Source organism: Colobus angolensis, unplaced genomic scaffold (genome assembly GCF_000951035.1).
Source record: "Colobus angolensis palliatus isolate OR3802 unplaced genomic scaffold, Cang.pa_1.0 Scaffold200, whole genome shotgun sequence".
Classification (NCBI taxonomy): Eukaryota; Metazoa; Chordata; class Mammalia; order Primates; family Cercopithecidae; genus Colobus; species Colobus angolensis.
In genome coordinates, this window is record NW_012115156.1 from 335,205 (window position 1) to 360,452 (window position 25,248).

The following is a 25,248-nucleotide window of genomic DNA, read 5'->3' on the forward strand; positions in this document are numbered from 1 at the left end:
GTTTCCAGGTAATGCTGTTTGCTGCTTCCCAGATCACCACACTAGAAGAACCACTCATCTAGACTAAACTGGGGGGAATGTATCCCAGTCTTGAGGAGCAACAAGTGAACAAAGGTGGAGACAAGGGAGAACATGACACATTTGAAGCATTACAGGTTGTTTAGTTGGCTGGAGCATAAAATCCGTTAAGTGAAAATGCAGTAAGAAATGAGAGTCAGATCATGGAAGACCTTAAGTATAAGGCCGAGTTTCCATTTTGTCCTGAAAGGCTGTTGGGGCAAATAATGTGTTGAGGGATTTGTAGCAGAGAAGTGCCGTGATCAGATTTTTAATGATACATGTAGGAAGATCATTCTGGCTACAGGGTAGAAAACATCCTAGATGGGGGCCAGTCAGAAAACAAACAGGCTATTGCAGTCATCTAGAGCAAGAACAATTAGTGGCATGAGCCCATGGTTAAGAGTTCAGAAGATCTTGAAGAGATTTGCACACGAATGTTCATTGTAGCATTATTCACAGTAGCCGAGACGTGGAAGCAATCTAAATATCTATCAGCAGAGAAATGGATAAAGAAAATGTGATACACACATACAGAGAGAAGAATATTATTCAATCTTACAAAGGAAGGAAATCTTGTCACAGGTTACAACATAGATGAATATTTAAGACATTATGATAAGTAAAATAAGCCAGTCACAAAAGAAAAAAACTGCATGATTCTGCTTATATGAGATATAAAGTAGAACGTAGTCAAAAGAAGTAGAAAGTAGAATGGTAGTTACCAGGTGTAGAGTATGTGACGCAATGAGAGAGGGAGAAAGGGGGAGTTGTTCAGTGGATACAGAATTTCGGCTTTGCAAGGTGGGAGAGTTCTAGAGATCTATTGCACAACTGTATGCATATAGTCAACACTACAGAGCTGTGCACTGACAAATGGTTATGATGGTTAAAAAAAAGTGGGGGGCGTAGATTAAGAGAGACTTAGAGACACAGAGACACAGTGGCTTCCTATATATGGAAGGCGGGTGAAACGCCCAGTGTCTGAGGATATAGAGGTGCCATTCCTCAAGATCAGGAATGTACAAGGACTTTTGGTGGGAAGCATGACAAGTTGAGTCTGGGATGTGCTGGTGAAGGGCGTGCTGGAGCAGAGTGAGTGGATTCACAGATGTGGTAAGTGTGTGGGCTGGGGCAGATCGCACAACATTTCATGGGTCATTGTAGGAACTTGGCTTTTCTTCTGATTAAAATGGGAAACCATTGAGGGGTGTTGAGCAGAGGCCTCATGTCCTTGTGAAAGGCTCACACTGGCTGCTGTGCTGAAAGGGAGTGTAAGGCAGGCAAGAGAGCAATTGAGAGGCCACTGGGGTAATCCTAGGGAGAGACTGTGGCCCTCAGCAGAGTGGTAGCAGTGGGGTGGGAGAAGCAGTTCGACTCAGGATATATTCAGAGGTAACATGGCCATTATGAAAAGAATTATTCTGTAATCTTCTTTTGTTGACAGATGTACTATTTTTAAAGTGTCTTTTGCAATGATTTCTATGAAGTTTAATCTCTCATTTCTTACTATGTTTAACTGATAAATATTGAACATTCTAAGTAGCCAATATTAAAATTGATTATACTTTGATATATCTCAAACTCAATATTGCTTTCCTCACAGAATCAGTCCTTTTTCTGTGTAATGTCTATTTCTATTAGGAGAAAAATAGTATCAATAAATTTCAAAATAGACTGTTATCTTGGCTGGAACATATTTCCCTTCCCACAGTCCCATATCCACAATAATTCCGTCTTTTTATCACTTTATTATTTTAGGGACATCTAGATTTTCAGAATATCACATGGTACTCTGAGAATGTTCAGTTATTATGATAGTTTTGATATTAAAAGGTAGCAAACAGTACCAAACAATGTACAGAACCTATACTTTTTTGTCTGTTAGTTTTACCCACATGTGTACATGTTTATATGTGTGTACAAACATGTATGGGATAGTAACACCTTATATAGGGCATATAGTTTTAATTTGTTGTCCTTACTTGTTTTATATTAGGATGAGAGGCCAGCTGCTATTCACAATTCTAATTTTCCTTGCTCATTACATTCCAGACCTGAGCAAGGGCCTGAAATATGACTCTTTACTATAGGGGGATTGTTCCAACCTGCAAATGCTGCCTCTCCCCAGGACAAATATGCCTTGGGGACAATTACAAAGCAACTGCAACCTTCAATCTTTTCGTGGTTAAAGGAAGAACACCACTCCCTCCTCTCTGAGCATTACTGAGCCCTGCTTAATCCCTTTCTAAATGAGGAGATTCCATCTGAAAGAAGGAGGGCTTCAAAGAGCAGGAGAGCATGTCACACTCTAACCCACCTTCAGGGGTCAGTTAGAAAGAGCCCATGATGAGCTGGATGTTTTTGTTCTGTTTTACAACAGCATGCCTGACCCAGGCAAGGGGCCCCTGCTCAGGCTAGTTTCCCTCTTCTCTCCACACTGTTTTTGCTGCTGTCCCCAACCCACCACCATGCCTAGTGATAGGAGTCTGAAGCTCTCCTTTTTGTTTTTTAAGTGTTGCCACTGTTACTGGGTTATGGATGTGCACAGGGAAAGGGATAGTAAAAGTTACATACACATCAGTCCTCTGATTAATATTGCCTCACTCATTCACTGGGTTCTGAAAGCTGGAAGGGAAAAGGCAGTATCTAGTTTTTAACCAGTAGAATGGAGAAAACGGGAAATATTGGTTATTTTATGTGCTTCAATAAAGAAATACCTCTTAAACCTCTGCATGCAAATGGTGAGCCTTTTTTGATGTTTGAGGTGCGTTCACTTTTAGCCCTTTGTTACCGGAAGGCATCACAGTTTCCATTAGCAAAACTGGGGACCTGGGGAGCAATGCTCTGAAGAACTTCTTGGGGCCAAGACTTAAATATCTCAGCGGAGTCCTTAGAACTTCTGGCCAGATTCAACTTAGCCCATTAAGTCAGAGGAGCAGCAGTGAGCTGTGACCACTGCACTCCAGCCTGTGACAGAGCTAGACCCTGTCTCTTAAAGAAAACAGAAAGTTAGAGGAGAGACACAATGAGCCAGCTGTGATTAGCAAGAGAGTAGAAGAGCCAGCTGGGATGCCCCATTTGGAAACGTGTTCCACCTAAGAAAAAAGTAATAATATCAGAATCTCCACCGCGTGCACTGACATAACTGTGGGGGCAGTTGGGGGAGAGAAGACTAGGGTACAAGAAAACTTGAAAAGGACTCTCTAAACCTAGGAGAGGAGGCTTGGGAAAAATCTGCAATGCAAGACACCAGATCCTTCTTTTGAACTCTTGAAAATTTTACTAAGTGTGACTAATTTAAGAGCCCAGAGCAATTTTTTTTTTTCTTAATAAGGTCTGTTTTTGCCTCTGGCTTTTGTTTTTCATGCCATGTTTTCCTCTTCCTTCTTAAACTTTGTTTAGGCTCGAGAAGATGGCCTGACTGTCATTCAGCCTCATTCCCTCTCCTTTATAAACTCTGAGAGGCCAAGTGGAAAGATTGTCTACAATATCACTCTACCTCTGCATCCAAATCAAGGTAAGATGTGTAGTAAATGATCTTTTGAGTGATATTATTATATTCTAGTTTTTGACCAGTCTTAATATCGCTGGAGTTTTGTCTGCTTGCATACATAAAGATATATTCATTGAGGTTTCAAGGAATACTAATTATTCACATTCCTTGCTCCTGTCTTCTAGTTTAGAACTAATTGAGAGAGAAAAAGACTGTGGTCTGAAGGAGATGAATGTGATGGCTTTGGCACTGACATAGCACGCTGGATGGAGAACATACATGCTACTGGGTTGAGCTCCCCTCCCGTGTACTGGCAGAACTGGACACATAGGCATCGTCTCTGTAGGACCAGAGCCTACCCTAGTGAGGTTATGACAGGGGAACGGACCAGAATGAGCATATGTTCAGGATAAGGAGTTCTGCCAGGGAGCCCAAAGGGGGCTGAGCCACACATATTCAGTTCCTTCCCTGATTGGATACATTGCTTCTCCTCCTATCTGGGAACATGGGAATGTGGAACTATAGTCAGAGGAGATTTGGGGCCCTGCCATCAGTCCCCAACCTTTAGATCTCTTGACTTTGGGCTTAACTAATAAGCTTATGCCTGTGTTAGCCCATTTTCCTGTTGCTATAAAGAAACAACTGAAACTGGATAATTTATAAAGAAAAGAGGTTTAATTGGCTCATGGTTTCACAGGGTGTACAGGAAGCATGGATGAGGAGGCCTCAGGAAACTTACAATCATGGCGGAAGGGGAAGGGGAAGCAGGAACATCTTACATGGCCGGAACAGGAGGAAAGCGAGTGGGGGAGATGTCACACACTTTTGAACAACCAGATTTTGTTTAAAATCTCACTCCTTTGGGAGGCTGAGGCAGGAGACCATCCTGGCTAACAAGGTCAAACCCTGTCTCTACTTAAAAAAAAAAAAAAGAAAAAATACAAAAAATTAGCTGGGCATGGTGGCGGGCACCTGTAGTCCCAGCTACTTGGGAGGCTGAGGCAGGAGAATGGTGTGAACCCAGGAGGCGGAGTTTACTGTGAGCTGAGATCACGTCACTACACCTCCAGCCTGGGCGGCAGAGCAAGACTCCATCTCAAAAAAAAAAAAAAAAGAAAGAAAGAAAGAAAGAAAATCTCACTCACTCACTCACTCACTCACTCACTATCACCAGGACAGCATCCAAGGGGGTGGTGTTAAACCATTAGAAACTGCACCTGTGACCCAGTCGCCTCCCACCAGACCCTGCCTCCAACACTGAGGATTACAAATGAACATGAGATTTGGGCGGGGACACAGATCCAAATGACATCAAGGTCGAATAGAGGTGTGGCTGCTCCTCACAGAAAGAAGATCAGCTTCTATTAAGATAATTCTGCTTCCACATCTGGGACTTTTCTCCCAAGATTAACCACTGCCCCAAATGTAAGCCTCTTACATTATGAAATTCTCAGTGAGAGAGAAAAGTCAAGAAATTAAATTCCATTATCCTTTTGATAAAGTCCAAAGAAATTAAAAGTCTAAAAGCCATCCCTCTCCTTTGTAATCTGCTAAGTCATAGCTAACAGTTCTCCCTACATTGCCAGAGTCGAGATAGAGCCATTTCAAACCAGCAGCCTGGGCTGTCTTCTGGAGAATGGTTGTTGCCCTCTCAGCCCTGCAGAAGGTGAATTAGTTCAACATCAATCCTCACATGTGCCCCCCTTTGAAGGAGTGAATTGTACATGAGAAAAGATCACAGCATTAGTTCTATACCTGAAAAATTTAGAAACAACAGGCAAATCTGCAGCCCCTACAGCATTTATCACAAGCAGAGTGATCATTGCAAATTCAGTTCTTAGAATAATCAAGACCCATGTTATTATAGCCAAAGATTATTGTAGAGTCTAAGGAGTTTCTGAAGGAAAGAGGTTAGATTGAAAAACATCTTTTTACAGCCTCACCAGGAGACCAATCTGTGCCAGTTTCTCAAGGACTTTTGAATTGAAACTCAACTGAGAGGATCTCTTAATTATGTTACCATGTATGTGACTTCTGGAAAATTAGCTGGTCTAGGCTATGGTAGGGGCAGTAGTTTGTATCCTTCTATGTGTATTAGTCAAGGTTCTCTAGAGGAACAGAACTAATAGGAGATATATATATATATAAATAGGAGTTTATTAAGTATTAACTCCCACAATCACAAAGTCCCACAATAGGTCATGTGCAAGCTGAGGAGCAAGGAGAGGCAGTCTGAGTCCCAAAACTGAAGAGCTTGGAGTCCGATATTCAAGGGCCGGAATCATCTAGCACAGGAGAAAGATGTAGGCTGGGAGGCTAAGCCAGTCTAGTCTTTTCATGTTTTTACACCTGTTTTATTTTTTAAACTTATATATTTATTTTTGAGATGGAGTTTTGCTCTTGTCACCCAGGCTGGAGTGCAGTGGTGCAATCTCGGCTGACTGCAACCTCCATCTCCTGGGTTCAAGCAATTCTCCTGTCTCAGCCTCCCTGGTAGCTGGGATTACAGGTACATGCCACCATACCCCGATACTTTTTGTAGTTTTAGTAGAGACAGGGTTTCACCATGTTGGCTAGGCTAGTCTTGAACTCCTGACCTCAAGTGATCCACCCACCTCAGCCTCCCAAAGTGCTGGGATTGTGGGCATGAGCCACTACACCCAGCCTCCCTGTCTTATATTCTAGCCATGCTGGCAGCTGATTAGATGGTGTCCACCCAGATTGAGGGTGGGTCTGCCTTTCCCAGCCCACTGACTCAAATATTTATCTCCTTTGGCAAAACCCTCACAGACACACCCAGAATCAATACTTTGTATCCTTCAATCAAGTTGATACTCAGTATTAACCATCACACTGTGGTTTGTATTTCATGAATCCCGGTCAATACTCTTTTGGGTTTCAGATTTGCCCTTTTCTTAAATAACCAGAGAATGGCATACCAAGAGCAACCTGAGAACAGTCGGTTTCTGAAGGATGAAAGACTCCCACCAACAAGAAGAGCAGGCTCTATGGCTCTAGTCATTTAGTCAGTGATGAGAATTACTGTTGATGCTTATGCCAAATCTCTTCCTCCCAGGTATCATCGAGCACCGGGACCACCCTCACTCTCCTATCCGGTATTTCACGCAAGAGGATATTAACCAGGGCCAAGTCATGTACCGCCCTCCCCCAGCAGCACCCCACCTCCAGGAGCTCATGGCCTTCTCGTTTGCTGGTAATGCTCTCCTCTCTGCTTTGAGGCACCCAACTGCTCTCTGTGGCTCTACATGACAGGCTTGCCCTGAGTCTCCCACAGTCCTCTGGACCATTTGGTGCCCCTGCTTTGTAGCTATTCAAACTAGCTTGAGACCTGTCAGCCAATATGTAGCTTGGGCTCAGTTCCATCTTTTTTTTTTTCATTTATTCATGCATTCAGGCATACTTCCAATAAATCTTTATTTTGTGCCTCCTATGTGCCAATCACTGAACGAGGCCTTGGAGATATAGTAGCGAGCAAAAAGAGGTGTGGATTCTGCTCTTGGTGGTTTGAGCAGGTATAGAGAGAAAATTTGATAAATAACCCCAGGAATGAATGTTTAATTGCAGTCTGGGATAAGAGCTCTGAGAAAGAGGGAGAAAGTTCAGTAGTGGAATTACACATAACCAGACTGACCTAGACTGAGAGCTCAGTGAAGATACTGGCAGTGAAGTATTGGGTAGAACCTGATGAGGAAAAGTGTGTGTATTTGGATGGTCAGGAAAATGTCCCTGAAGGAAGGGCACCAGCCCTAGGTGTAGGGGCCTGGGGAAGGAGAGAATGTGGTGTCTGTGTCTCTGAAATGTGAAGGATAAGGCAGAGCAGGGATGCGTCTGGTGGAAGAGACAGAGGTCACACCTGACAGACCCTTGAAGCCGGTAAGGATTTAGGTTGTTATCCCAATGTCAAGAGGAACCCAGTGGAAGTTTTCAGGTACAGGGAACTAGGGAATGGCTTTGTCATAAGAAACTCTTTGACTGCAGTGATGTCAATGGACTTGACGAGGAGGCCAGAGTGGATGGCACAAGGGTAAGGGGAGGCCAGTAAAGGTCCTGCAGTACCTCAGGGGAGGTTTCATGTAGACATGGGGCATGCAGGCAACCTTTTGGGATAAAACCAGAATTTGGTAAAAGATACCTTTTTAATGGAAGAGAAGACTGAATAGAAGAATAACTAGGTTTCTCATTAAAGCCAGTGTGTGCCCTTCCATGAAGCCCAGCATGCCCTTAATCCCTGCCACCCTATCTCTTCCCTTGATCTAGTCATCAAGGTTGTTGACCAGAAAGCAGGAGTTTTAAGTCCCTACACTTAAATATTTTTATGCCATTGACTATTCCAAAAACATTAGTGCCTATTTCTCTCTTTTTTTTTTTTTTTTTTTTTTGACAGAGTCTTGCTTTGTCACCCAGGTTGGAGTGCAGTGGTGCAATCTCGGCTCACTGCAACTTCTGCCTGCTGGGTTCAAGCGATTCTCCTGCCTCAGTCTCCTGAGTAGCTGAGACTACAGATGAGTGCCGCCACACTTGGCTAATTTTTATATTTTTAGTAGAGACGGGGTTTCACCATATTTGTCAGGCTGGTCTTGAACTCCTGACCTTGTGATCCACCTGCCTCAGCCTCCCAAAGTGCTGGGATTACAGGCATAAGCCACCGTGCCCAGCCACTGGTGCCTATTTCTTTATGGTCTTTAAGGTGTATGTACTACATAACACCATGAATATAGGGTATTCTTTTTATACAGTAGCTTTATTCATACACAAAAGTGGTGATTTCTTATAGTGAATTGAATGTAGTTTAAGTAATTTTAGACTTTTTTGATTATGGTAAACATTTAAAATTATATTTACCATTATTTAATATAAGTTTAACCACCCAGAAAACAGTTAACTCCTCAATTAGATTGAAAATCTCTAACAGTGGGTATAGGCTTCCTCTTTAGTATCTGTACACAATGTTTAGTAACAGGATAACTAATAGCCATTGAAAATGTTCATGGGTCTGTAACCCCTGTGTTACAAGCCGTACTTTATAAGAAACACGGGATATCCTGGGATTAGAGGGAAAGAAAATATGTCAGCCGTGGTTGAAGTCATCCACTAAACTCGCCCGAGTTCCTAGAACCTCTTCGGAGAGAGCAGAGTCCTGTGCTGTATAATCTATGGGATAAATGCTGCGAGATAAATCTCTCACATGGTTACAGTGTGTAAATCAATGTCTCGGCACCACTCAATTCTACAATGGAATTGACCCACCTGAGAGCCCTGTCAGTGATATATGGCTCACCCGCATTCACCGATTTGTAGGATTTTATGTACTGATAAAATGGGTTCTGAATGAACGTATTATAAATCATGCTAACTGCTGTGATATAAAATTATTCCACTATGTGGTCCTTTTTGCTATTTAAAATTAATGTTGACACCATTAAATCAACATAACATTAGCAAATGATCTGGTGGTCTTTCCTTAAATAAGAATAATTTAGAGTAAGACATTCTTTACTTTCCTAACCTCTGCCCTTTATTTTGTACCTTCCCTAGCTCTCTCTGACCCCCAAGTGTTTAATATACTGATTGTCTCTCTTACTCTTTCAGGTCTCCCAGAATCAGTGAAATTCCACTTCACAGGTAGAGATTCATCTCAATTTTATTAGAAAGCGAAATTTTTTCTTTCCTTATTGGTTCTTTCTTTTTGTTCCCATCATCATTATTTTTAGCTGTTTTCTAAGAACTACTTAAAAATTGTAATTTTTCTTCTAAAACAAATTTCTTCTAAAATAAACAAATGGTTAAATAGTAATAGCTTAACTTTATAGTCATAGGAGAAAAAATCTACCAAGGATGCTAAAAGTTAGTGTTTAAGAGCCAGGCATGGTGACTCATGTCCATAGTCCAGCACTTTGGAAGGCTGAGGAGGGAGCATCACAGAGCCCAGGGGTTCAAGACCAGCCTGGACAACAATGCAAGACATTGTCTATAAAAAAAAAAAAAAAAAAGCACTCATCTGGATGATGGGGGCACATGCCTGGAGTCCTAGCTACAGGAGGATACCTTGAGCCTAGGAAGTCAAGGCTGGAGTGAGCTATGACTGCACTATTGCACTGCAGCTTGGACAATAGTGAAACCCTATCTCAAGGAAAAAACGAAAAAGAAATTAATGTTTAAGCCCAATTTCAGTGTGTCCTAATATCCATTAAAGAGTTAATAGTAATTAAGATCCTAAACCCTGCATCCAGATAACCTGGGGTTCAACTTGTCTTGGGAAAGTGTGGTACATCTCTGTGCCTGAATGCCTCATTCATAAATGGGGATAATAATAATAATAAATGTAAAGCTCCAAGAATGATTGTTGCTACATAATCATTATTATACTTAGCTAATAAACAGTAGTTGTATAAAAATCTTGAATAGAGCTATTCATGGAATGCCTTGTTACTGGAGGGAAAAGGCTTACTACCCAGAGGCGAGTCGAGAAACTTGGGTATGGAAGACCTCTGCATTCCTAGTTTTAGCTCATAGTGCAATAGAAGAAGGATGCCAAGCAGCAAAAGCAGAGTCAGACCTGGTACCTATGCTTGGCCACATAGACTAAATTTCTTTCTTGTTTAGGTCTGGAGTGAGGATGATTGACCATAAATAGCATCGTTAAGTTGCTGTTTAGATGGGATTGACTATTCCATTAGAATCAACCATCCATGTGCCCTGTTACATTTCATGGAGGGAAAAATGTTAGCAGTAGAGTCTCCTCTCTGTAACTCCCAGCTCTTCCTTTCTTCTGTGAGGATTAAAAATCGCACTTGAATCAATAGTAAATTTCAGTGTTGTGATACTGTTGATATGAACCCAGTATCGGCTCATTTCTAGTCATAGACCTCTACATAATTCATACAATCAGTAATGATATATAGCAGATTTTTATATTTTATAAAGCAATTTACAATAAAAATTGTCTTATTTAATTCTTAGAACAATATTTTAAGGACAGATATTATTTTCAGCATTTTAAACCTGAGGATACCGAAAGTTATTAAGAGTAGATAACCTGGCCGGGCGCAGTGGCTCACACCTGTACTCCCAGCACTTTGGGAGGTGTGAGGAGGGAGGATTGCTTGAGCCCAGGAGTTCAAGACTAGCCCAGGCACGTAGTAATACTCCTTGTAGTCTCAACTACTCAGAAGGCTGAGGTGGGAGGATTGCTTGAACTGGAGAGGTTGAGGCTGCAGTGAGCCATCATTGTGCCATTGCACTCCAGCTGGGTAACACAGTGAGACCCTGACTCAAAAAAAAAAGTAGATGATCTGCTCAGATTTCCATAGCAGGTAGACAGTAGAATCAGGATTTTAATACAAGTTTCTGACTTAGGGCGTGAGCATGGAATAGCTAGTTTGGTCTGACATGTATGTGTGTTGATTATGAAAAGTGAGTGTTATAGTAGTATGCCATTTTGGTTTCCAGTCCTCAACTCTTACCTGAAAGCTTGAGTAGGTGAAAGATTAACAATTAACTTGGCTAGGACTTCAAGTTAAATGATCCTTGAACCTATTGTACAGTCCCATGGGACTAGACCTTGGGCTGACCTTAAATTATCTTGTTTCTGCCAGAGGTTCCTTTTTGGTTGATTTTAAAGAAGAAAAACTCTTGGTATCTAGTAGAAAGCCATGTCCTTTAGGAGAGTTTTGTGAGAGAGAGTTTTTAATTGGACAGTTAATGAAAAAGGCAGGAAAAAGCCCAAGAGCTGACATTAATTTGTAGAATGAAGGGGAACCACCCATTGTGGTGAATCAGCTAACATGAGAAGGAAAGCTGATGTTCCTAAGACCTGACAGACTTGAAGACAAGTGCAGAAGCTCTGGAGAGCAGTTCTGAGCAAGGAACACACTTAGGGCAAGTGGCCCTCACAGGGCCATTTAGCCCAAAAAGGCATTTGCCTGTTTCTCAAAGAAATTAGAGACATTCCTTAAAGAGAGGCATAAATATGCAACTGCTGACATTTTGATTGGAAGTTTATATGATTGCTTGCAAAACCCTGTGCCCAAGTGATAGCTAGCTATGTAATACGCACCAGAAAATAGCTTTTTTCCACTTACTGACAGAGGCAAGAGTATGCCTTGGTCACACTAAACAGCTGTATGATGTGACCAAAGCTCTTTAATTTTGTACCTTTTCTCTCCTCATGTAAAATAAGGATGTCGAAAGCTTCCTAGACTTCCTCCCTGGTATGTTTTGAATGTCCTTTCCAAAACTCATGTTGACACTTAATCCTCAATATGGCAGTATTGAGAGGTGGGGCTTTTATAAGGTGATTGAAACCTGAGGGCTCTGCCCTTGTGAATGGTTTAATCATTAATGGATTAGTGGATTAATGGTTAATCACGGAGGCGGGCAGAGCTGGTGGCTTTCTAAAAAGAGAATGAGAGACTTAAAATCCGAAGCTCAGCCTCCTCGCCACATGACTGCCTACACTGCCTCGTAACTCTTCACTGAGTCCCCAACAGCCAGAAGGCTCTCACCAAATGTACCCCCTCAACCTTGGACTTCCCTGCCTTCATATGTGAAAGAAATTCCTCTTCTTGTAAATTACCCAGTTTTAGGTTTTCTGTTATAAGCAACAGAAAATGGACTAAGACTCCCATTCAAAAATAAAACTAATGTAAAATGTAAAGTAAAATAAGATTGCATTTTGCAATTATTTCTTAAATCACAGGGACCTCAGAGAATCCTGAATCCACTAAAATTTATGAAAAAGTTTGTATGCTTGTCACCAAATCCCCAATAATTAAGGACTATCTGTGCCTATTTTTGAAGATTTGGAGAAGAGAATGAACTTAAAGAAGCAATGACAATAATTTTGACACTTGTCTGAATGACCAGAACCATAAAACCTTCATTCTCACATGGATAATGTCGTCTCACCTTCAGTAGGGCTGTTTCTGAACATCTCCAAGATGTGGGGTGTACCTTATAAAATTTAACCGTATCTTTCAGATCTGTCTCAAGGAAAAGACAAATCTAAAACTTGAATAGAATCATTACTACAAGTCTCTGAGCAATGCTTGACTTTGTTTAAGCAAGATTCTTGCTGGCTTGTTACTAAGTCCAGAAGAAAGTGAGGAAGGAAACCAGTTTCTCATAACCAACCCATAGACAAGTTTATCACACATTTAAAATAATTGACAGTGCAGTTTTCTTAAAGACCACTACAGATAAATACATTGATGAGTCGATGATGCAAATATCCCTCCAAAACTGACTTTTAGGGAAAAGATAGGGTGTTAAGTTATGGAAAAGCAGAAATAAGCATCAAGGGTGAGGCAATTCTGCTCTCATGTTTCCCTCAGGGATGGGTGTTCACTTGGATTTCAAAAATCCAGGGAAATAAAATCTTAAGGTCACTGTTTTGTTCACTATTTATGGCATTGTGCATCATGACCAAGTAAAAATGGATCTGCTTACTTCCAAACTAATGCCGTTAGAGACATTGGTATGGGTGTTGTCTGTCCTTTGAAAAAATACTCTTTTCTAATAAGACATAGACATGCCACTTCAAAAAGAGTTCATGAAAGAAAATATTTATTTGGAATATTAAGGGAATGAACTGAATCAAGAAATATTTCCATAATCAAAAGCCTTTACCAGTAGCATCTACAGGTGCAGATTTTGTATTACCTTCCTTTCCACTAACATTTATCAAGATCACCTTTTTTTGTGTAAGTAGCCTCTTCAAATGATTTTGTTATTATGCTTCTTTATCTTTTTTCTTATCCTTAGAAAAAGGAATCGTTTACAGTATCTTGCTTGCTTACTTTCTTCATTTGTAAGCATCTCTTGAAAGGTTAAAGTAGTGTAAAAAAGTTTCTAGCTACATATTTGTGGAAACTGCCTGAAGATGACCAGACTACAAGTTGATTTGTGTGTGTGTGTGTGTGTGTCTGTGTGTGTGCATTTATCCTTTTTAGTTTCGGATGGAGAACACACAAGTCCGGAGATGGTCCTCACCATTCACTTACTTCCCAGTGATCAGCAACTGCCAGTGTTCCAGGTCACAGCTCCACGGCTGGCAGTCAGCCCAGGAGGCAGCACTTCTGTAGGTAAGAACTGGGAGCCTGATAGAAACATGGCTTTAGAAATGTTGCTGCCCCTCTCCAAACCTCTTGATGGTTACCAAAAAAACAAACTCCTCTTTCAGAAGTTGCCTGCATTCTTACCTGTATCCTTCTTCCTGCCCATTTCTATGCAAACAGAAGCCACACAGAGAGAAGGAAATGAAGGCTTCAGAGGCCAGTGATCAGTGGAATGCAACACAGAACTGATTTTCTGGGAGTTTGCTTTGTTGCCATCACTAAAATATAAAGTAATACAGCGGCAAGAAGAACATAGAGGGGAGCGGGATTTCAATAGTGGCTCTTGTTTCTATTTAGAAAGTGAAGAGTAGCCGGAGAAATGACAGGTCACAAGAAGCTTCAGAAGTTGTGAAGAACTAGAGTTGACCCAGTTATTTTGTACATAGTTATATGTACTAATTAGTGAATTTACTCTTTAGAAATGTATTCTTTTATCAAAAATATTTTACTAATAAACAGTAGGTATTGTGATTTTTGTTAGGTGTGTTCTACAGATCCGTATCCAGTTTCTACCTATGAGTTTTGGCCTAAAATTAATTATTACCAAACTTACAAATAAGTCACGTGTACAAGGACGACTGTCACTTCAACCCTACACCTCACCTTTGTGATCATTGCTCACTTGGCTCTTTGTAGCTTTAGAAAAATAAGAAGGAATGAAACAATGAAATGCCAAACAGTTTATAGGAGGATTTGCTGGAAGAAAATCTAACCCAGCTGGTCAAGGCTGACCTAACTGTGGGCTTCGTCTGTGCATGCTGTCATTTGTATGAAAGAAAAAAGGTGTTCTAAATTCGGAACTACCTTACGTGAACTTTTGGAAGAACCTACTTGCAGTGTGGGAATTGACTGCATTATCTGTTTTCACTCTTTTGTACCTGATTGGAATGAAGCAGTACTTTCTGATAACAATCAGATTATTCACAGTGTGACTCCTAGCCTGGCCTGTGGCTTTAATATATACAGAGTCTATCATCTTTAATGTATGCTTTCTCTCTCACCACGCTTCCTTCTCCTTGCTGTAGGACTTCAGGTGGTAGTAAGAGACGCTGAGACAGCACCTGAAGAACTCTTCTTTGAGCTTCGGAGACCTCCCCAGCATGGTGTGCTCCTTAAGCACACAGCTGAGTTCCGAAGGCCGATGGCCACAGGTAGCTACACACTCTGTCACTGACCTGCTTGAAGGATTTTTTGCTCTACAATCAGTTATATGTGTCTCAGACAAGAGCAAAGTGCCTTTGTGATACAGACGATGAGGAGCTTTTTCATTTTTGTGTGAGTTTCATTGGCTTTGATATTTGAGACTTCTTCCTGTTCCCACTTCCACCCCTGCGCCACACCTGCCCCTGGCCCCACCCTGAACACTGTGAAGCCAGTTCCTTAAACTATAGGTGAAATGGGTGATTTCTGAAAGTCGGAGTTAATGCATTCAAAGTGACACCATATGAGGGATCAGCTGCCACTTTCCTAGCACTGTTCATGGAGATGAATCTGTCTTAATTTGGTTATGTAAATCTTCACAATATTTTTAGCACTGTGACTCTGATAGTGTTTAACTACGTCTATCTTCATCCGTTAAAAAAAGGAACACGTTTTTGAAGTATTGTCTATGAGATGTAACAGTGTGGCAATGTGATCAGCTTTTCAAAATAATTCTTATTGTACTTCCTCTAATTATAAAAAACAATATGTGTTCATTATTTAGAAGGTACAGAAAACCACAAAGGACAGAAGTGTATCTGATTTTTTAATAGTCAGCTCTTATTCATTGAAGTGATTATTGTCCTTTTCAAAATACCTACCTCTGGATGCTATATCTTCTTCCAACAATCTCTACTTTCTCAAAACCTTTGTATGATTCCTTTTAGAGATGCAGTAATCCATTCTTCTGAGTATCACTGGTGGGCTAATCTTTGCCATTGATGGTAGATGGAATTTTAAAGAACAACCAGTAAGCATTTGGGAGTCACAAAGGTAGACTCAAAAATTTGCTGAACTAAGGAAATGTCATTAGAATAGATTTGAAACATTCCCAGGGAACTATTTTAGGAACATAACAGTCATTGTCTAATTTCTTTAACATTGCATTTAATCTGTATTTGTGCAGTTAACATATAAGATCTAAAGCTGCTGGTAAAAAGTTAGTTTTATTGCCTTTTTATAGACATAATGCCACTAGCACCAGTAAAATACATTAACACAGTGTTGAGACAGAAGGCTTAGAAGATGAATAGAGAAAATGAGTAAATTATTCAATCTCATTACATAGCACTAATTATTAGAACTAATAATCTATCAAAAAATAGAGTTGAATATAATATCCAAGAAGAGCAATTTCACAACTGTGTTCTGTGAAATCATTAGGGCTCATGGCACTAAGAGGCATTTCTCATAAAAAGGGTTCCATGAAGTTTAAGAAGCTTTAATATTTATATACTAAAATGAATCCTGCTGTATAAAAAATATTTTAAATTTTATTTATTCACATTTTCCATAAAGGTATGTGAACTTGAACTTTTTTTACATAATGCCTATCAAATTTATCATGAATTAATACTCCAGACTGCACAGTTTAGGTTTCTAACTTCAAGTATATTTTTTCGTTTTTAATTTTAAAAATTCCAAATAAAGCAAAGACTTCTTAAAGGTTCATAAAGTATAATTTATTTTCTTAACTTTTTCAAAATGTTTTCAGTATCAAGATGAGATTCCAAAAGAGCTGTCATAAATAATAGAGGCTTGTTCTTTCTTTTTCTAGAACTAGGAATAATGACTGGATATTATAGAGGCAGATTTTAGCTCAATATACTTAAGAACTTAAAAATAAACCTAGAGCTATCTTCAGTGGAATTAGCTACCTTGTAAAACAATGATCCTCCCACCTTGAAAAGTGTTAAAGGAGAAACTACCCTTTTTCAAGGGTGGTATAAAGGGAATCCTATAGTGGGTGAGTGGTTGGATTAGCTTGTAACTCCCTGAGTTTATGATCCTGTATGAACCTTAAAATCCTGAAAACAAAGGTGCTATATAATGAAAAGCATTATTCCCAGAAGCAACTGGTTTGCAATTTGTTTCATTCTTGGAAGGTGACACTTTCACCTATGAGGATATTGAGAAAAATGCTCTGCAGTATATACATGATGGTTCCTCTGCCCGGGAAGACAGCATGGAGATCTCAGTCACAGATGGCCTCACGGTGACAATGCTGGAAGTGAGAGTAGAGGTGTCCCTGTCAGAAGACCAAGGGCCTCGACTGGCTGCTGGCTCCTCTCTAAGCATTACTGTTGCCAGTAAAAGCACAGCCATAATCACTAGGTCACACCTTGCTTACGTGGTAAGTTCTTCCATTTGCTCTACTTGTTTTCCACCACACCTTCTGATGGGGCAGACTGGACAGCAACGCCATGGCTGAATATTTGGGGCAGCAGGTATATGATCACGTAAAGAACCTTTTTCTCAACTTCCCTACCTTCTATTCTTAGGAGTAGTTACACTCTTTATCTGCTTCTCCTAGTGTCTCATGAGCAGACAAGTGAATGAGAAAACTCAATGAGTATGTGTAGGGGTGGGTGATTGTCAACAGGAAAGGGGGCCAGTGTTGTAAAAGCCCAAGCCCCCACTGTTTAAGCTCCATCTATTATATTTCCAATGGGAAGTTTAGGAAAAGAACATTTTGGAGCTTATGTGATCAATGACTAATAGGTAATGATGTTTCACGGCCCCTGAGAGAAAGCCCACTTGTCATCAGTTTCTGTCTCAGGTCTAGTCTAGATGGAATGCTGAAAAATCCCTGTGGCACTGCCTCTCTGTCCGATTTCCCAGCCAGTTCACTGACTCACCCTCCTTCTCATGCCCCACAAGAAGCAGTGTGATTAGGGGGCCAAGGAGAGGATCAAGGACTCGGGTTTGTTTCCCAGTCTGGCCCTGACTTTATAAGTGATCCTGAGTAATTAAACTCACCTTCTTTCTTTGATTCTACCTCAGGAGCTAAGGATAATGAGGATGATTAATTTTATTTTGCAGTTATGTATGTTGTAAGCAGATATGTGCTCTCTATGTAAACATAATAATGACTAGTTTTTACAATGTCTTGAAAGGAAGAATGATTATCTGAATGCTAATCATATTGAATTTTTCCTTTACTAATCTTAAAGTTCCAACTAATGACCTAGACTTTTATTTTTTTAATGCCATATACTTTTAAGTAACCCTTTTCTGGGCTGAAGAATCTCACTATAAAATGTAGTCCTGAATAGCAGCATGTAAGATCAAGCATTGGCCTGGGAACAATTGCTTTTACGCAGATTTTCCCCTCAAATGGTCCTTTCTTCAGTTATGGGAAAATGCATTCCACCCTAATTCTTCTCACGGGTCTACTCTAATTTCAGAAAAGCTTTGATTTTGTTTTTTGTTTTTAATTGACAGGTGCTTTTTACTGTAAGTTATGGTCTTTTGAATCTTTTGAAACTTGTGAATTCATAAAAATGTATGAATTCAGATTTAATCAGTAGATCACCAAGGCTTGAAAAATGTTTCACAGTCCAAAATAGCGCTCCAGGAGCAGTTCCTGCCCATTAACTGCATATTATAAACTGCATATCAAATTGCAAGCCCATTGGCAACTGAACATGTATTTTCAGAAATTGATTGAATGTGAATTTACCCACCAGAGCAGAAAAACTCCAAAAGAACTATTCTAGCCTGCTGAAAGCATAGCATACATTTTGAAGACTTAGGTAGGTTATACACTAACTTTCTCTGAGGGTTGTAGAAGGATTTTGTACTAAGAGTCATGGAAAAACTTTTCCAGATATGCATAGTTAGAAAGTTTTCCATGAACATCTAGAAAGATTGGAAAAACCATCTGAAATCCTAGTCACAAATGGGGCAGAGTATAAAGGTTTAGGAACAGATGAGTCTGTTCTTAGTTTAAGTGTTATTAACTGGAAGAGAGTAATACGATGTTGGAGGAGAAAAAAGGCGAAAGTTGGATTTTGTGTAATGTGCTTCTTAGCAGTGGTTTTATATATACAGTTTGCTATGCGCTGCGAGTAAACAGGAAAAGAACAGTATGGGTTCTGGAGTTAGAATGGATGGATGGATCTTAATCCAAGCTCACCACTTACTAGCATCGTGACCCTTAGCAAGTTATTTAAACTCTCCAGGCCTCGGTTTTCTCATATGTAATATGGGGAGGATAAAATTAATCTTAAAACATTAATAGCATTTCTATGAACCAGCCAAAAATAAAATTATTCAAAATATTATTCTGTGTATATTAACATTACATATTACATAACTAAGAGTAAATGTAGCAAAAGTTATGTAACTTCTAGGGAAAATTGATGCTATGACTGACTATGTAGAAAAGAATCTCTTGACAAAAAGTACTAAAAAAAAGGAGAATTTATCAAGGGGCCAGATATAAGATCAACTATATATATAGCATTTCTATATATAAGCAATATATATGCATTTCTATATATAAGCAAGAAAAGAAAAAAGCCAGTAAATGTAACTAAAAAGATCTTACCATAATAACATTAAGAAAAAAGCATGTCCCTTGGTCTAAATCTAGCAAAAACCGGCAGTATTTTTACAGGAAAATTATAACACTTCATTGACAGACGTTTAAAATGTATTAAATAAATGAAAAGACATGCCATATTCACGAGTAGGAACATTTAATATTGAAAAGGCATCAGTTCCCTCGCCAAACAATCTTTCAATTCAATTCAGTTCCAATCAAAAGCCTAATGGACTTTTTATGGATCTTAGTAAGCTGATTCTAAAATATGTAAGAAAGAACACCAGCCTGGACAACATGGCAAGACCCTGTCTCTACAAAAATACAAAAATTATCCAAGCATGTTAGCTCATGCCTGTAGTCCCAGCTACTTGGGGGCTGAAGTGGGAGGATTGCTTGAGCCCAGGAGGTTGAGGCTGCAGTGAGCCTTGATTGGACCACTACACTCTGCACTTGCTCCAGGGTGGATGACAGAGCAAGCCCCTGTCTCAAAAACAAACAATCAAACAAAAACAAATGATGAATATTCTGAAAAAGAATAGTAGGAAGGCAAAGGGATTTACCTTACCAGATACCAACATGTATTAAATATACAGCATTTAAAATAGTGTAGCAGAGGAGTATATTAGACAATCCAAAAGCAGACTCACACATGGAACTGTAATATAAAACAGAGATGCTAGCTGGGCGCGATGGCTCATGCCTGTAATCTCAGCACTTTGGAAGGACGAGGCATGTAGATGTTTTGAGGTCAGGAGTTTGAGATAAGCCTGGGAACATGGTGAAACCCTGTCTCTACTAAAAATACAAAAATTAACCCGGCGTCGTGGTGTGCGACTATAATCCCAGTACTCAGGAGGCTGAGGCATGAGAATAGCTTGAACCCAAAAGATGGAGGTTGCAGTGAGCCAAGATCACACCACTGCACTCCAGCCTTGGCAACAGAGTGAGACTCTGTCTCCAAGAAAAAAAAACAAAAAACCAAAAAAACCAAAAAAACAGCAATAGCAAGCCAGAGCAGTGGAAATAGGAGAAACTCTTTAAAACGTGGATCTGCACAAAATGATTATATGTGACAAAAAAAGGAATTTGTACACTGCTTCACACCATATGCAGATATTAACTCCAGACAGATGAAGTATTGAAAAACCATAAGTAAAATTTTACAAATCTTTGTAGAATGTAAGTGAATTTTTTTGGGATATTAAGGAAGGGCAGAACATCTTAAACTAGAAATAAAAAGGTCTAACTATAAAAGATAGGTACATTTTACTATATTAAAACTTAAATTTGTGTTCATCAAAACACACCGTAAAGGCAGCAAACAGGCCGGTTACAAATGAGAAAACAATATTTGCAAAATATGTAACCAAAAATAACAAAGGAAATATAACACTTCTGCAGATCAAGAAGAAAAAGATAATCAAGTAGAAAAATAAGCAAGAGACACGAACAGGAATTCCACAGAAGAGGAACCCGGGTGGTCAGTAAACATGCGAAGAGATATTCACCTTCATTAGTGGTCAGGGAAAGCGTATTAAAACCATATACCATTTTATACCAAGTGTGGGGAAGACAATGGATTCACAGGATGTTCGTTACTTTGCTGATGGGAGTGTAAACTGGATCAACCACTTTGGGAGGGAATTTGGCATTACCATGTGAAGATAATTATTCATATACCCTAACCATTCGATTCCTAGATTACTACCCAAGAGAAACTTTCACATACACAGCAAAGAACTTGTGCAAGAGTGTTCATAGCACTACTATTTGTAACAGTGAAAATATTGAAATAAACCAAATGCCCACCACAAGATAATGGATAGCTTGTGGTCTATCGACTTGACAGAATATTAGCAAACCTCAAAACGGATAAATTATAGTGACGTCCAACAATATAAATGGATCTTAACAGTCTAATATTGAGTTTAAAAAATAAATTACAAAAGAGTAAAGTCAACTTCATATTTGTAAGTTAAAAAAACTAAAAATATGTATTCTGTGGTAATACATCGAGCTATTTTTAAAAATTCAAGAAAATAAGAAACGAGATTTAGGGTGATGGGAGGCCCAGAGACAGGAAGAAGGGCCACATACATAAAATGTTAGTTATTCTCAAAGCTGTAGTCCTCGTGTTGAATGATGGGTTCATTGATGTAAAAATAATAAAAAGAAAATGAAAAAATAAATTAATACAAAAGGGATAAGAAGGTCTTTGAACAGAAAAGTTACGTGAGAGCAAGGTCTGTATTCTTATGCATTTTTTGTACCTCCAATATCTGGGATATCTTAAAATAGTGATTTTCTTTAAATCATGACAGTACTTTCAGGAAAAAAGTCTAGCTGATTTCCCACTTTTTCAAACCTAGCAGTTATATGAGATTTGAAATACATAGTAAGATATGCCTGCCATGAAATAAAGCAGTGTTTTGGTCAAATTTGTCAATGTGAAATTTAGAAGTTATCCATTCTAACTAGGAGCCAGGAGCTCTGTCCTTGTAGTTTATCAGCAATTCAGAAGACAACACCTTAAAATTCTTTTTAAAAGTCTCTCTCAGAGGGAATGCACAGTAATATTAGGAAGCAGTCTTTTGGAGTCTACATATTGTATTTGATAACCCATGTGGAGAATGTTTTAAAAGAACATAAATATAGGGAAAACTTTCTGAAGTCTTGCAGCTTTGATGAATTTTAGGTTCCTTTCTTGCTAGTGTCAAGTGATATGAGGAAATATGGAAAATTCAGTGATCTTGAATTGAGACTCTGAACTACTAACTGTAAAAGATCTCTGGGGATAGAAATGAGAACAGACTAAAACCTGTTGGTCCCCGCCCTCTTGGTGTCTGTGCTCACATTCCTGATCCTATACCTCAACTAACTGTACAACATAGCATGAAAATTTGCTTTTGAAAGCACAAGTGACCATGCAACATTAATTTTCATTGTTGATGTGGTAAAAGGTACAGTGCCCCCATTTTCACAATCAACAGCCCTAAAAACTGAATGACTCAGGGAAACTTTATAAGAAGATGTTGCCTGCCTCCCAGATATTTCCAAAAATATTCTTGAAGAAAGAGGAAATTGTTCATTAAGACATTGTTATTGTCCGTGTTGCAACAGAGAAAGTCATTTTTATTTCTCAACAAACAATGTAGAAGGAAAGAGAAATGGTCTTTGTTAAGATTAGGCATCTTGGAAGTGAACATTTATAGATTCGATGCTGATAAAATGAAATCCATGACTTCACACATTCTTTTGTTGATTTAAAATTTTATCCTATTGAATATTGCTTAAAGCAAGCCATTGGTTAAGCTAAATAACTTTTTTTCTGTTTCATGGAATTTTTATTGTATTAAATGTTATAAAGAAATTTTGCCTGTTTCTTAAAAGCAAACCATTCTTAGAAACTCTAGAAAAATCCTACATCTGTGTTTACAGGTTGATGACTTACAGATAATCAAGTTTTATTTTTTACTAAAAGCTTAAAAATAAAATCTTGTATAGCTTTTATGGTATTGATAACAATAAGGCATCTCTTTGTTTTATGCCACGTACCTAAAGTGCATTTCCCTTCTCTTACCTTGAGCTACTCTTAGAAAAAGATGTTATCAAAGAGGAATTTGGGGAAGAATAAACACTGGGATTTTTACTGTAGTTTGAAATAATGTTGCTTTATGGCAAAGGGAAAGAGACTTTTCCAATTAGCAGAGAGAGAAGTACCAATAGATCTTTAGCTACTGGAAGTGTTTATTCCTGCAAATGTGCATTCATGTCCTGCCTCATATTTGCCTGATTAGGATGATTCTTCCCCCGACCCAGAGATCTGGATTCGGTTAAATTATCTGCCCACATATGGTACTCTCTTAAGAACCTCAGGACCTGAGGTGGAAGAACTCTCAGAATTTTCCAATTTCACAATGGAAGACATCAATAACAAGAAAATCAGGTACATAATCACTTCATATTATTTGACAGATTCTTAAAAACTTATATGAAAATATTTCAGCAACTGGTTGTACCTCTGTTGAAAGAGTATATTGGTTTGGCCCCATTTTTAAACAACGATGCAGCCATCTTACCTGACTTGTCATCGTGGCTTATTCATTTTATTCTTTTTGGCTTTTTATAGATACTCAGCTGTGTTTGAAACGGATGGTCATCTGGTTACTGATAGCTTCTATTTCTCTGTCTCTGACATGGACCACAACCACCTGGATAATCAGATGTTTACCATCATGATCACTCCTGCTGAAAATCCACCTCCAGTCATTGCTTTTGCTGACCTTATCACGGTAAACAATTCTCAGATCAATAAACAGTGAGTACTATGGAGAGCTGGAATCCATAGTCATGTAAATGAAGGATTTCTGCCTAAACTAGCTGCCAGGTATTTCCCCCAAAATATCCAGGCAGTGGTATCACGATATGCATGGTTTTCAATCATGAATGTTTTTCTAAGTATGAAAATAAATATGCAGAAGATCAAATCGTTATATCTACATTATTTAGTCAACAAATATTTATGTGCTAGTCACCATGCTAAATGTTGTTAGTATTGGGAATAAAAATTAAAAAAGAATATATCTTTGAAGAGTTCGCAATCTAATGTTGGCAGCAACTAAAACTTGGACAATGCCCCCGAATCACTCCTTAAATCAAGTTAGTACTTAGCACTGTAAATAATACTGACAGTTCCTTTATGGGCAGAGCAATACAATGCATTCTCATCATTGAATACCCAGACATGAGTTCAAGTACCAGTTCTGTTACTCATCAGCTGAGTGACCTCGGACCATACACTTAATGTTTCTTTGCCTCAGTTTTCTTGTCTTTTATATTTTTATTTATTTTATGTTTTGTTTCCTTGTCTTTTTTTAATTCTTTTTTTATTATTTTTTATTTATTTTTAAGAGAAGAGGTTTCACTATGTTGCCCAGGCTGAACTTGAACTCTTGGGCTCAAGCAATCCTCCCACCTCAGCCTCCCTAGAAAGTGAGACTGTGGACCTGTAGTCCCATACCTGGCTCTTGTCTTTAAAATATTATCATTTTCTACTACATAAAGAGTTTCTCTAATGATTAATAAAATAGTATGGAAACCCCCTAGTACAGTACCCAGTTCATAGTAGGGATTTCACAAAAGTTAATTTACTTTCCTCCCTGCTGTGTGTACATACCATAATGCCAAAAGCTCAGGAATTTTTCTGGTTTTGTTGAGCAACTGAAAATTCACAAAACTAAGTTATTTCTAAGTGGTTCTGATATTCCTCCCATTGTTCCATTTTTACATAAAACCTTGGAAAAGCCATTTGGACTGTCCCCATTCCCAGAGTCAGAGTGACCTTCCCCTTTGTAATTTATAGATCTTCCTACAGTTAGCCAAGGGTTGTTCACGGTGAAATGGCTTGACCATCTCCAGCAGGCTAGAAAAAAACACCAGGCTCAGGTTGCGGGGTTAGCATACAAAATAGAACCCCAAAGGAAAAAAATTAGTTTGAGCAACTGCTTTTACTTATAGTGATTTATTTTCCTCCTTGACATTAAGATAAGCACCAGCTTTCAGATATGGTGAACCTTTCTTGCTACACACCTACAAATATATAATATAAAAGAATAAACAGGACTTTTATTCTGGATGAGAATGCCTATAGGACACAGTCACCCTCACAGTATCTGCAGGAGAACTGGATCTATCATTCTCTAGCTGTGGGCTTTTGAATGTTGATATGGAAGGAAGGCAGCCATCCTGGCAGGCAGCTGAACTGAGGTGGGTGATTAGAATGGGCTAGAGCTGCTTTATAACCAGATCCATCATTGAATGAAGCGCAGCTTTGAAGGGAGATACAGAAGTCATCATGTCTGACTATAGCTTTGAGAGGCACTAAAAGATTGCCTGGCTTCAGCAGCATACACATTCCTCATCTCCTCTGTAGAGGGTCTGCCTCCTCAAAGAAGCGGCATTGGTGCTAGAAGGTCACCCGGGCAGCACTTTGCAATCCAGCTCTTTTTTTATTGTGGTTATGTGAAATC

General features: G+C 39.2%; 1 protein-coding gene across 1 annotated transcript in view; it reads left to right on the forward strand.

The window, feature by feature from the left end:
- The window catches only part of FRAS1 (Fraser extracellular matrix complex subunit 1), a 455,628-nt gene that overhangs the window by 321,721 nt on the left and 108,659 nt on the right, over positions 1 to 25,248 (forward strand). The window contains exons 33-40 of the mRNA XM_011941729.1: positions 3,463 to 3,577; positions 6,630 to 6,767; positions 9,164 to 9,196; positions 13,525 to 13,656; positions 14,715 to 14,840; positions 16,776 to 17,023; positions 23,017 to 23,165; positions 23,349 to 23,511. Coding sequence (XP_011797119.1) covers positions 3,463 to 3,577; positions 6,630 to 6,767; positions 9,164 to 9,196; positions 13,525 to 13,656; positions 14,715 to 14,840; positions 16,776 to 17,023; positions 23,017 to 23,165; positions 23,349 to 23,511 — 1,104 coding nt within the window. The remainder of the gene's footprint in view (positions 1 to 3,462; positions 3,578 to 6,629; positions 6,768 to 9,163; positions 9,197 to 13,524; positions 13,657 to 14,714; positions 14,841 to 16,775; positions 17,024 to 23,016; positions 23,166 to 23,348; positions 23,512 to 25,248) is intronic.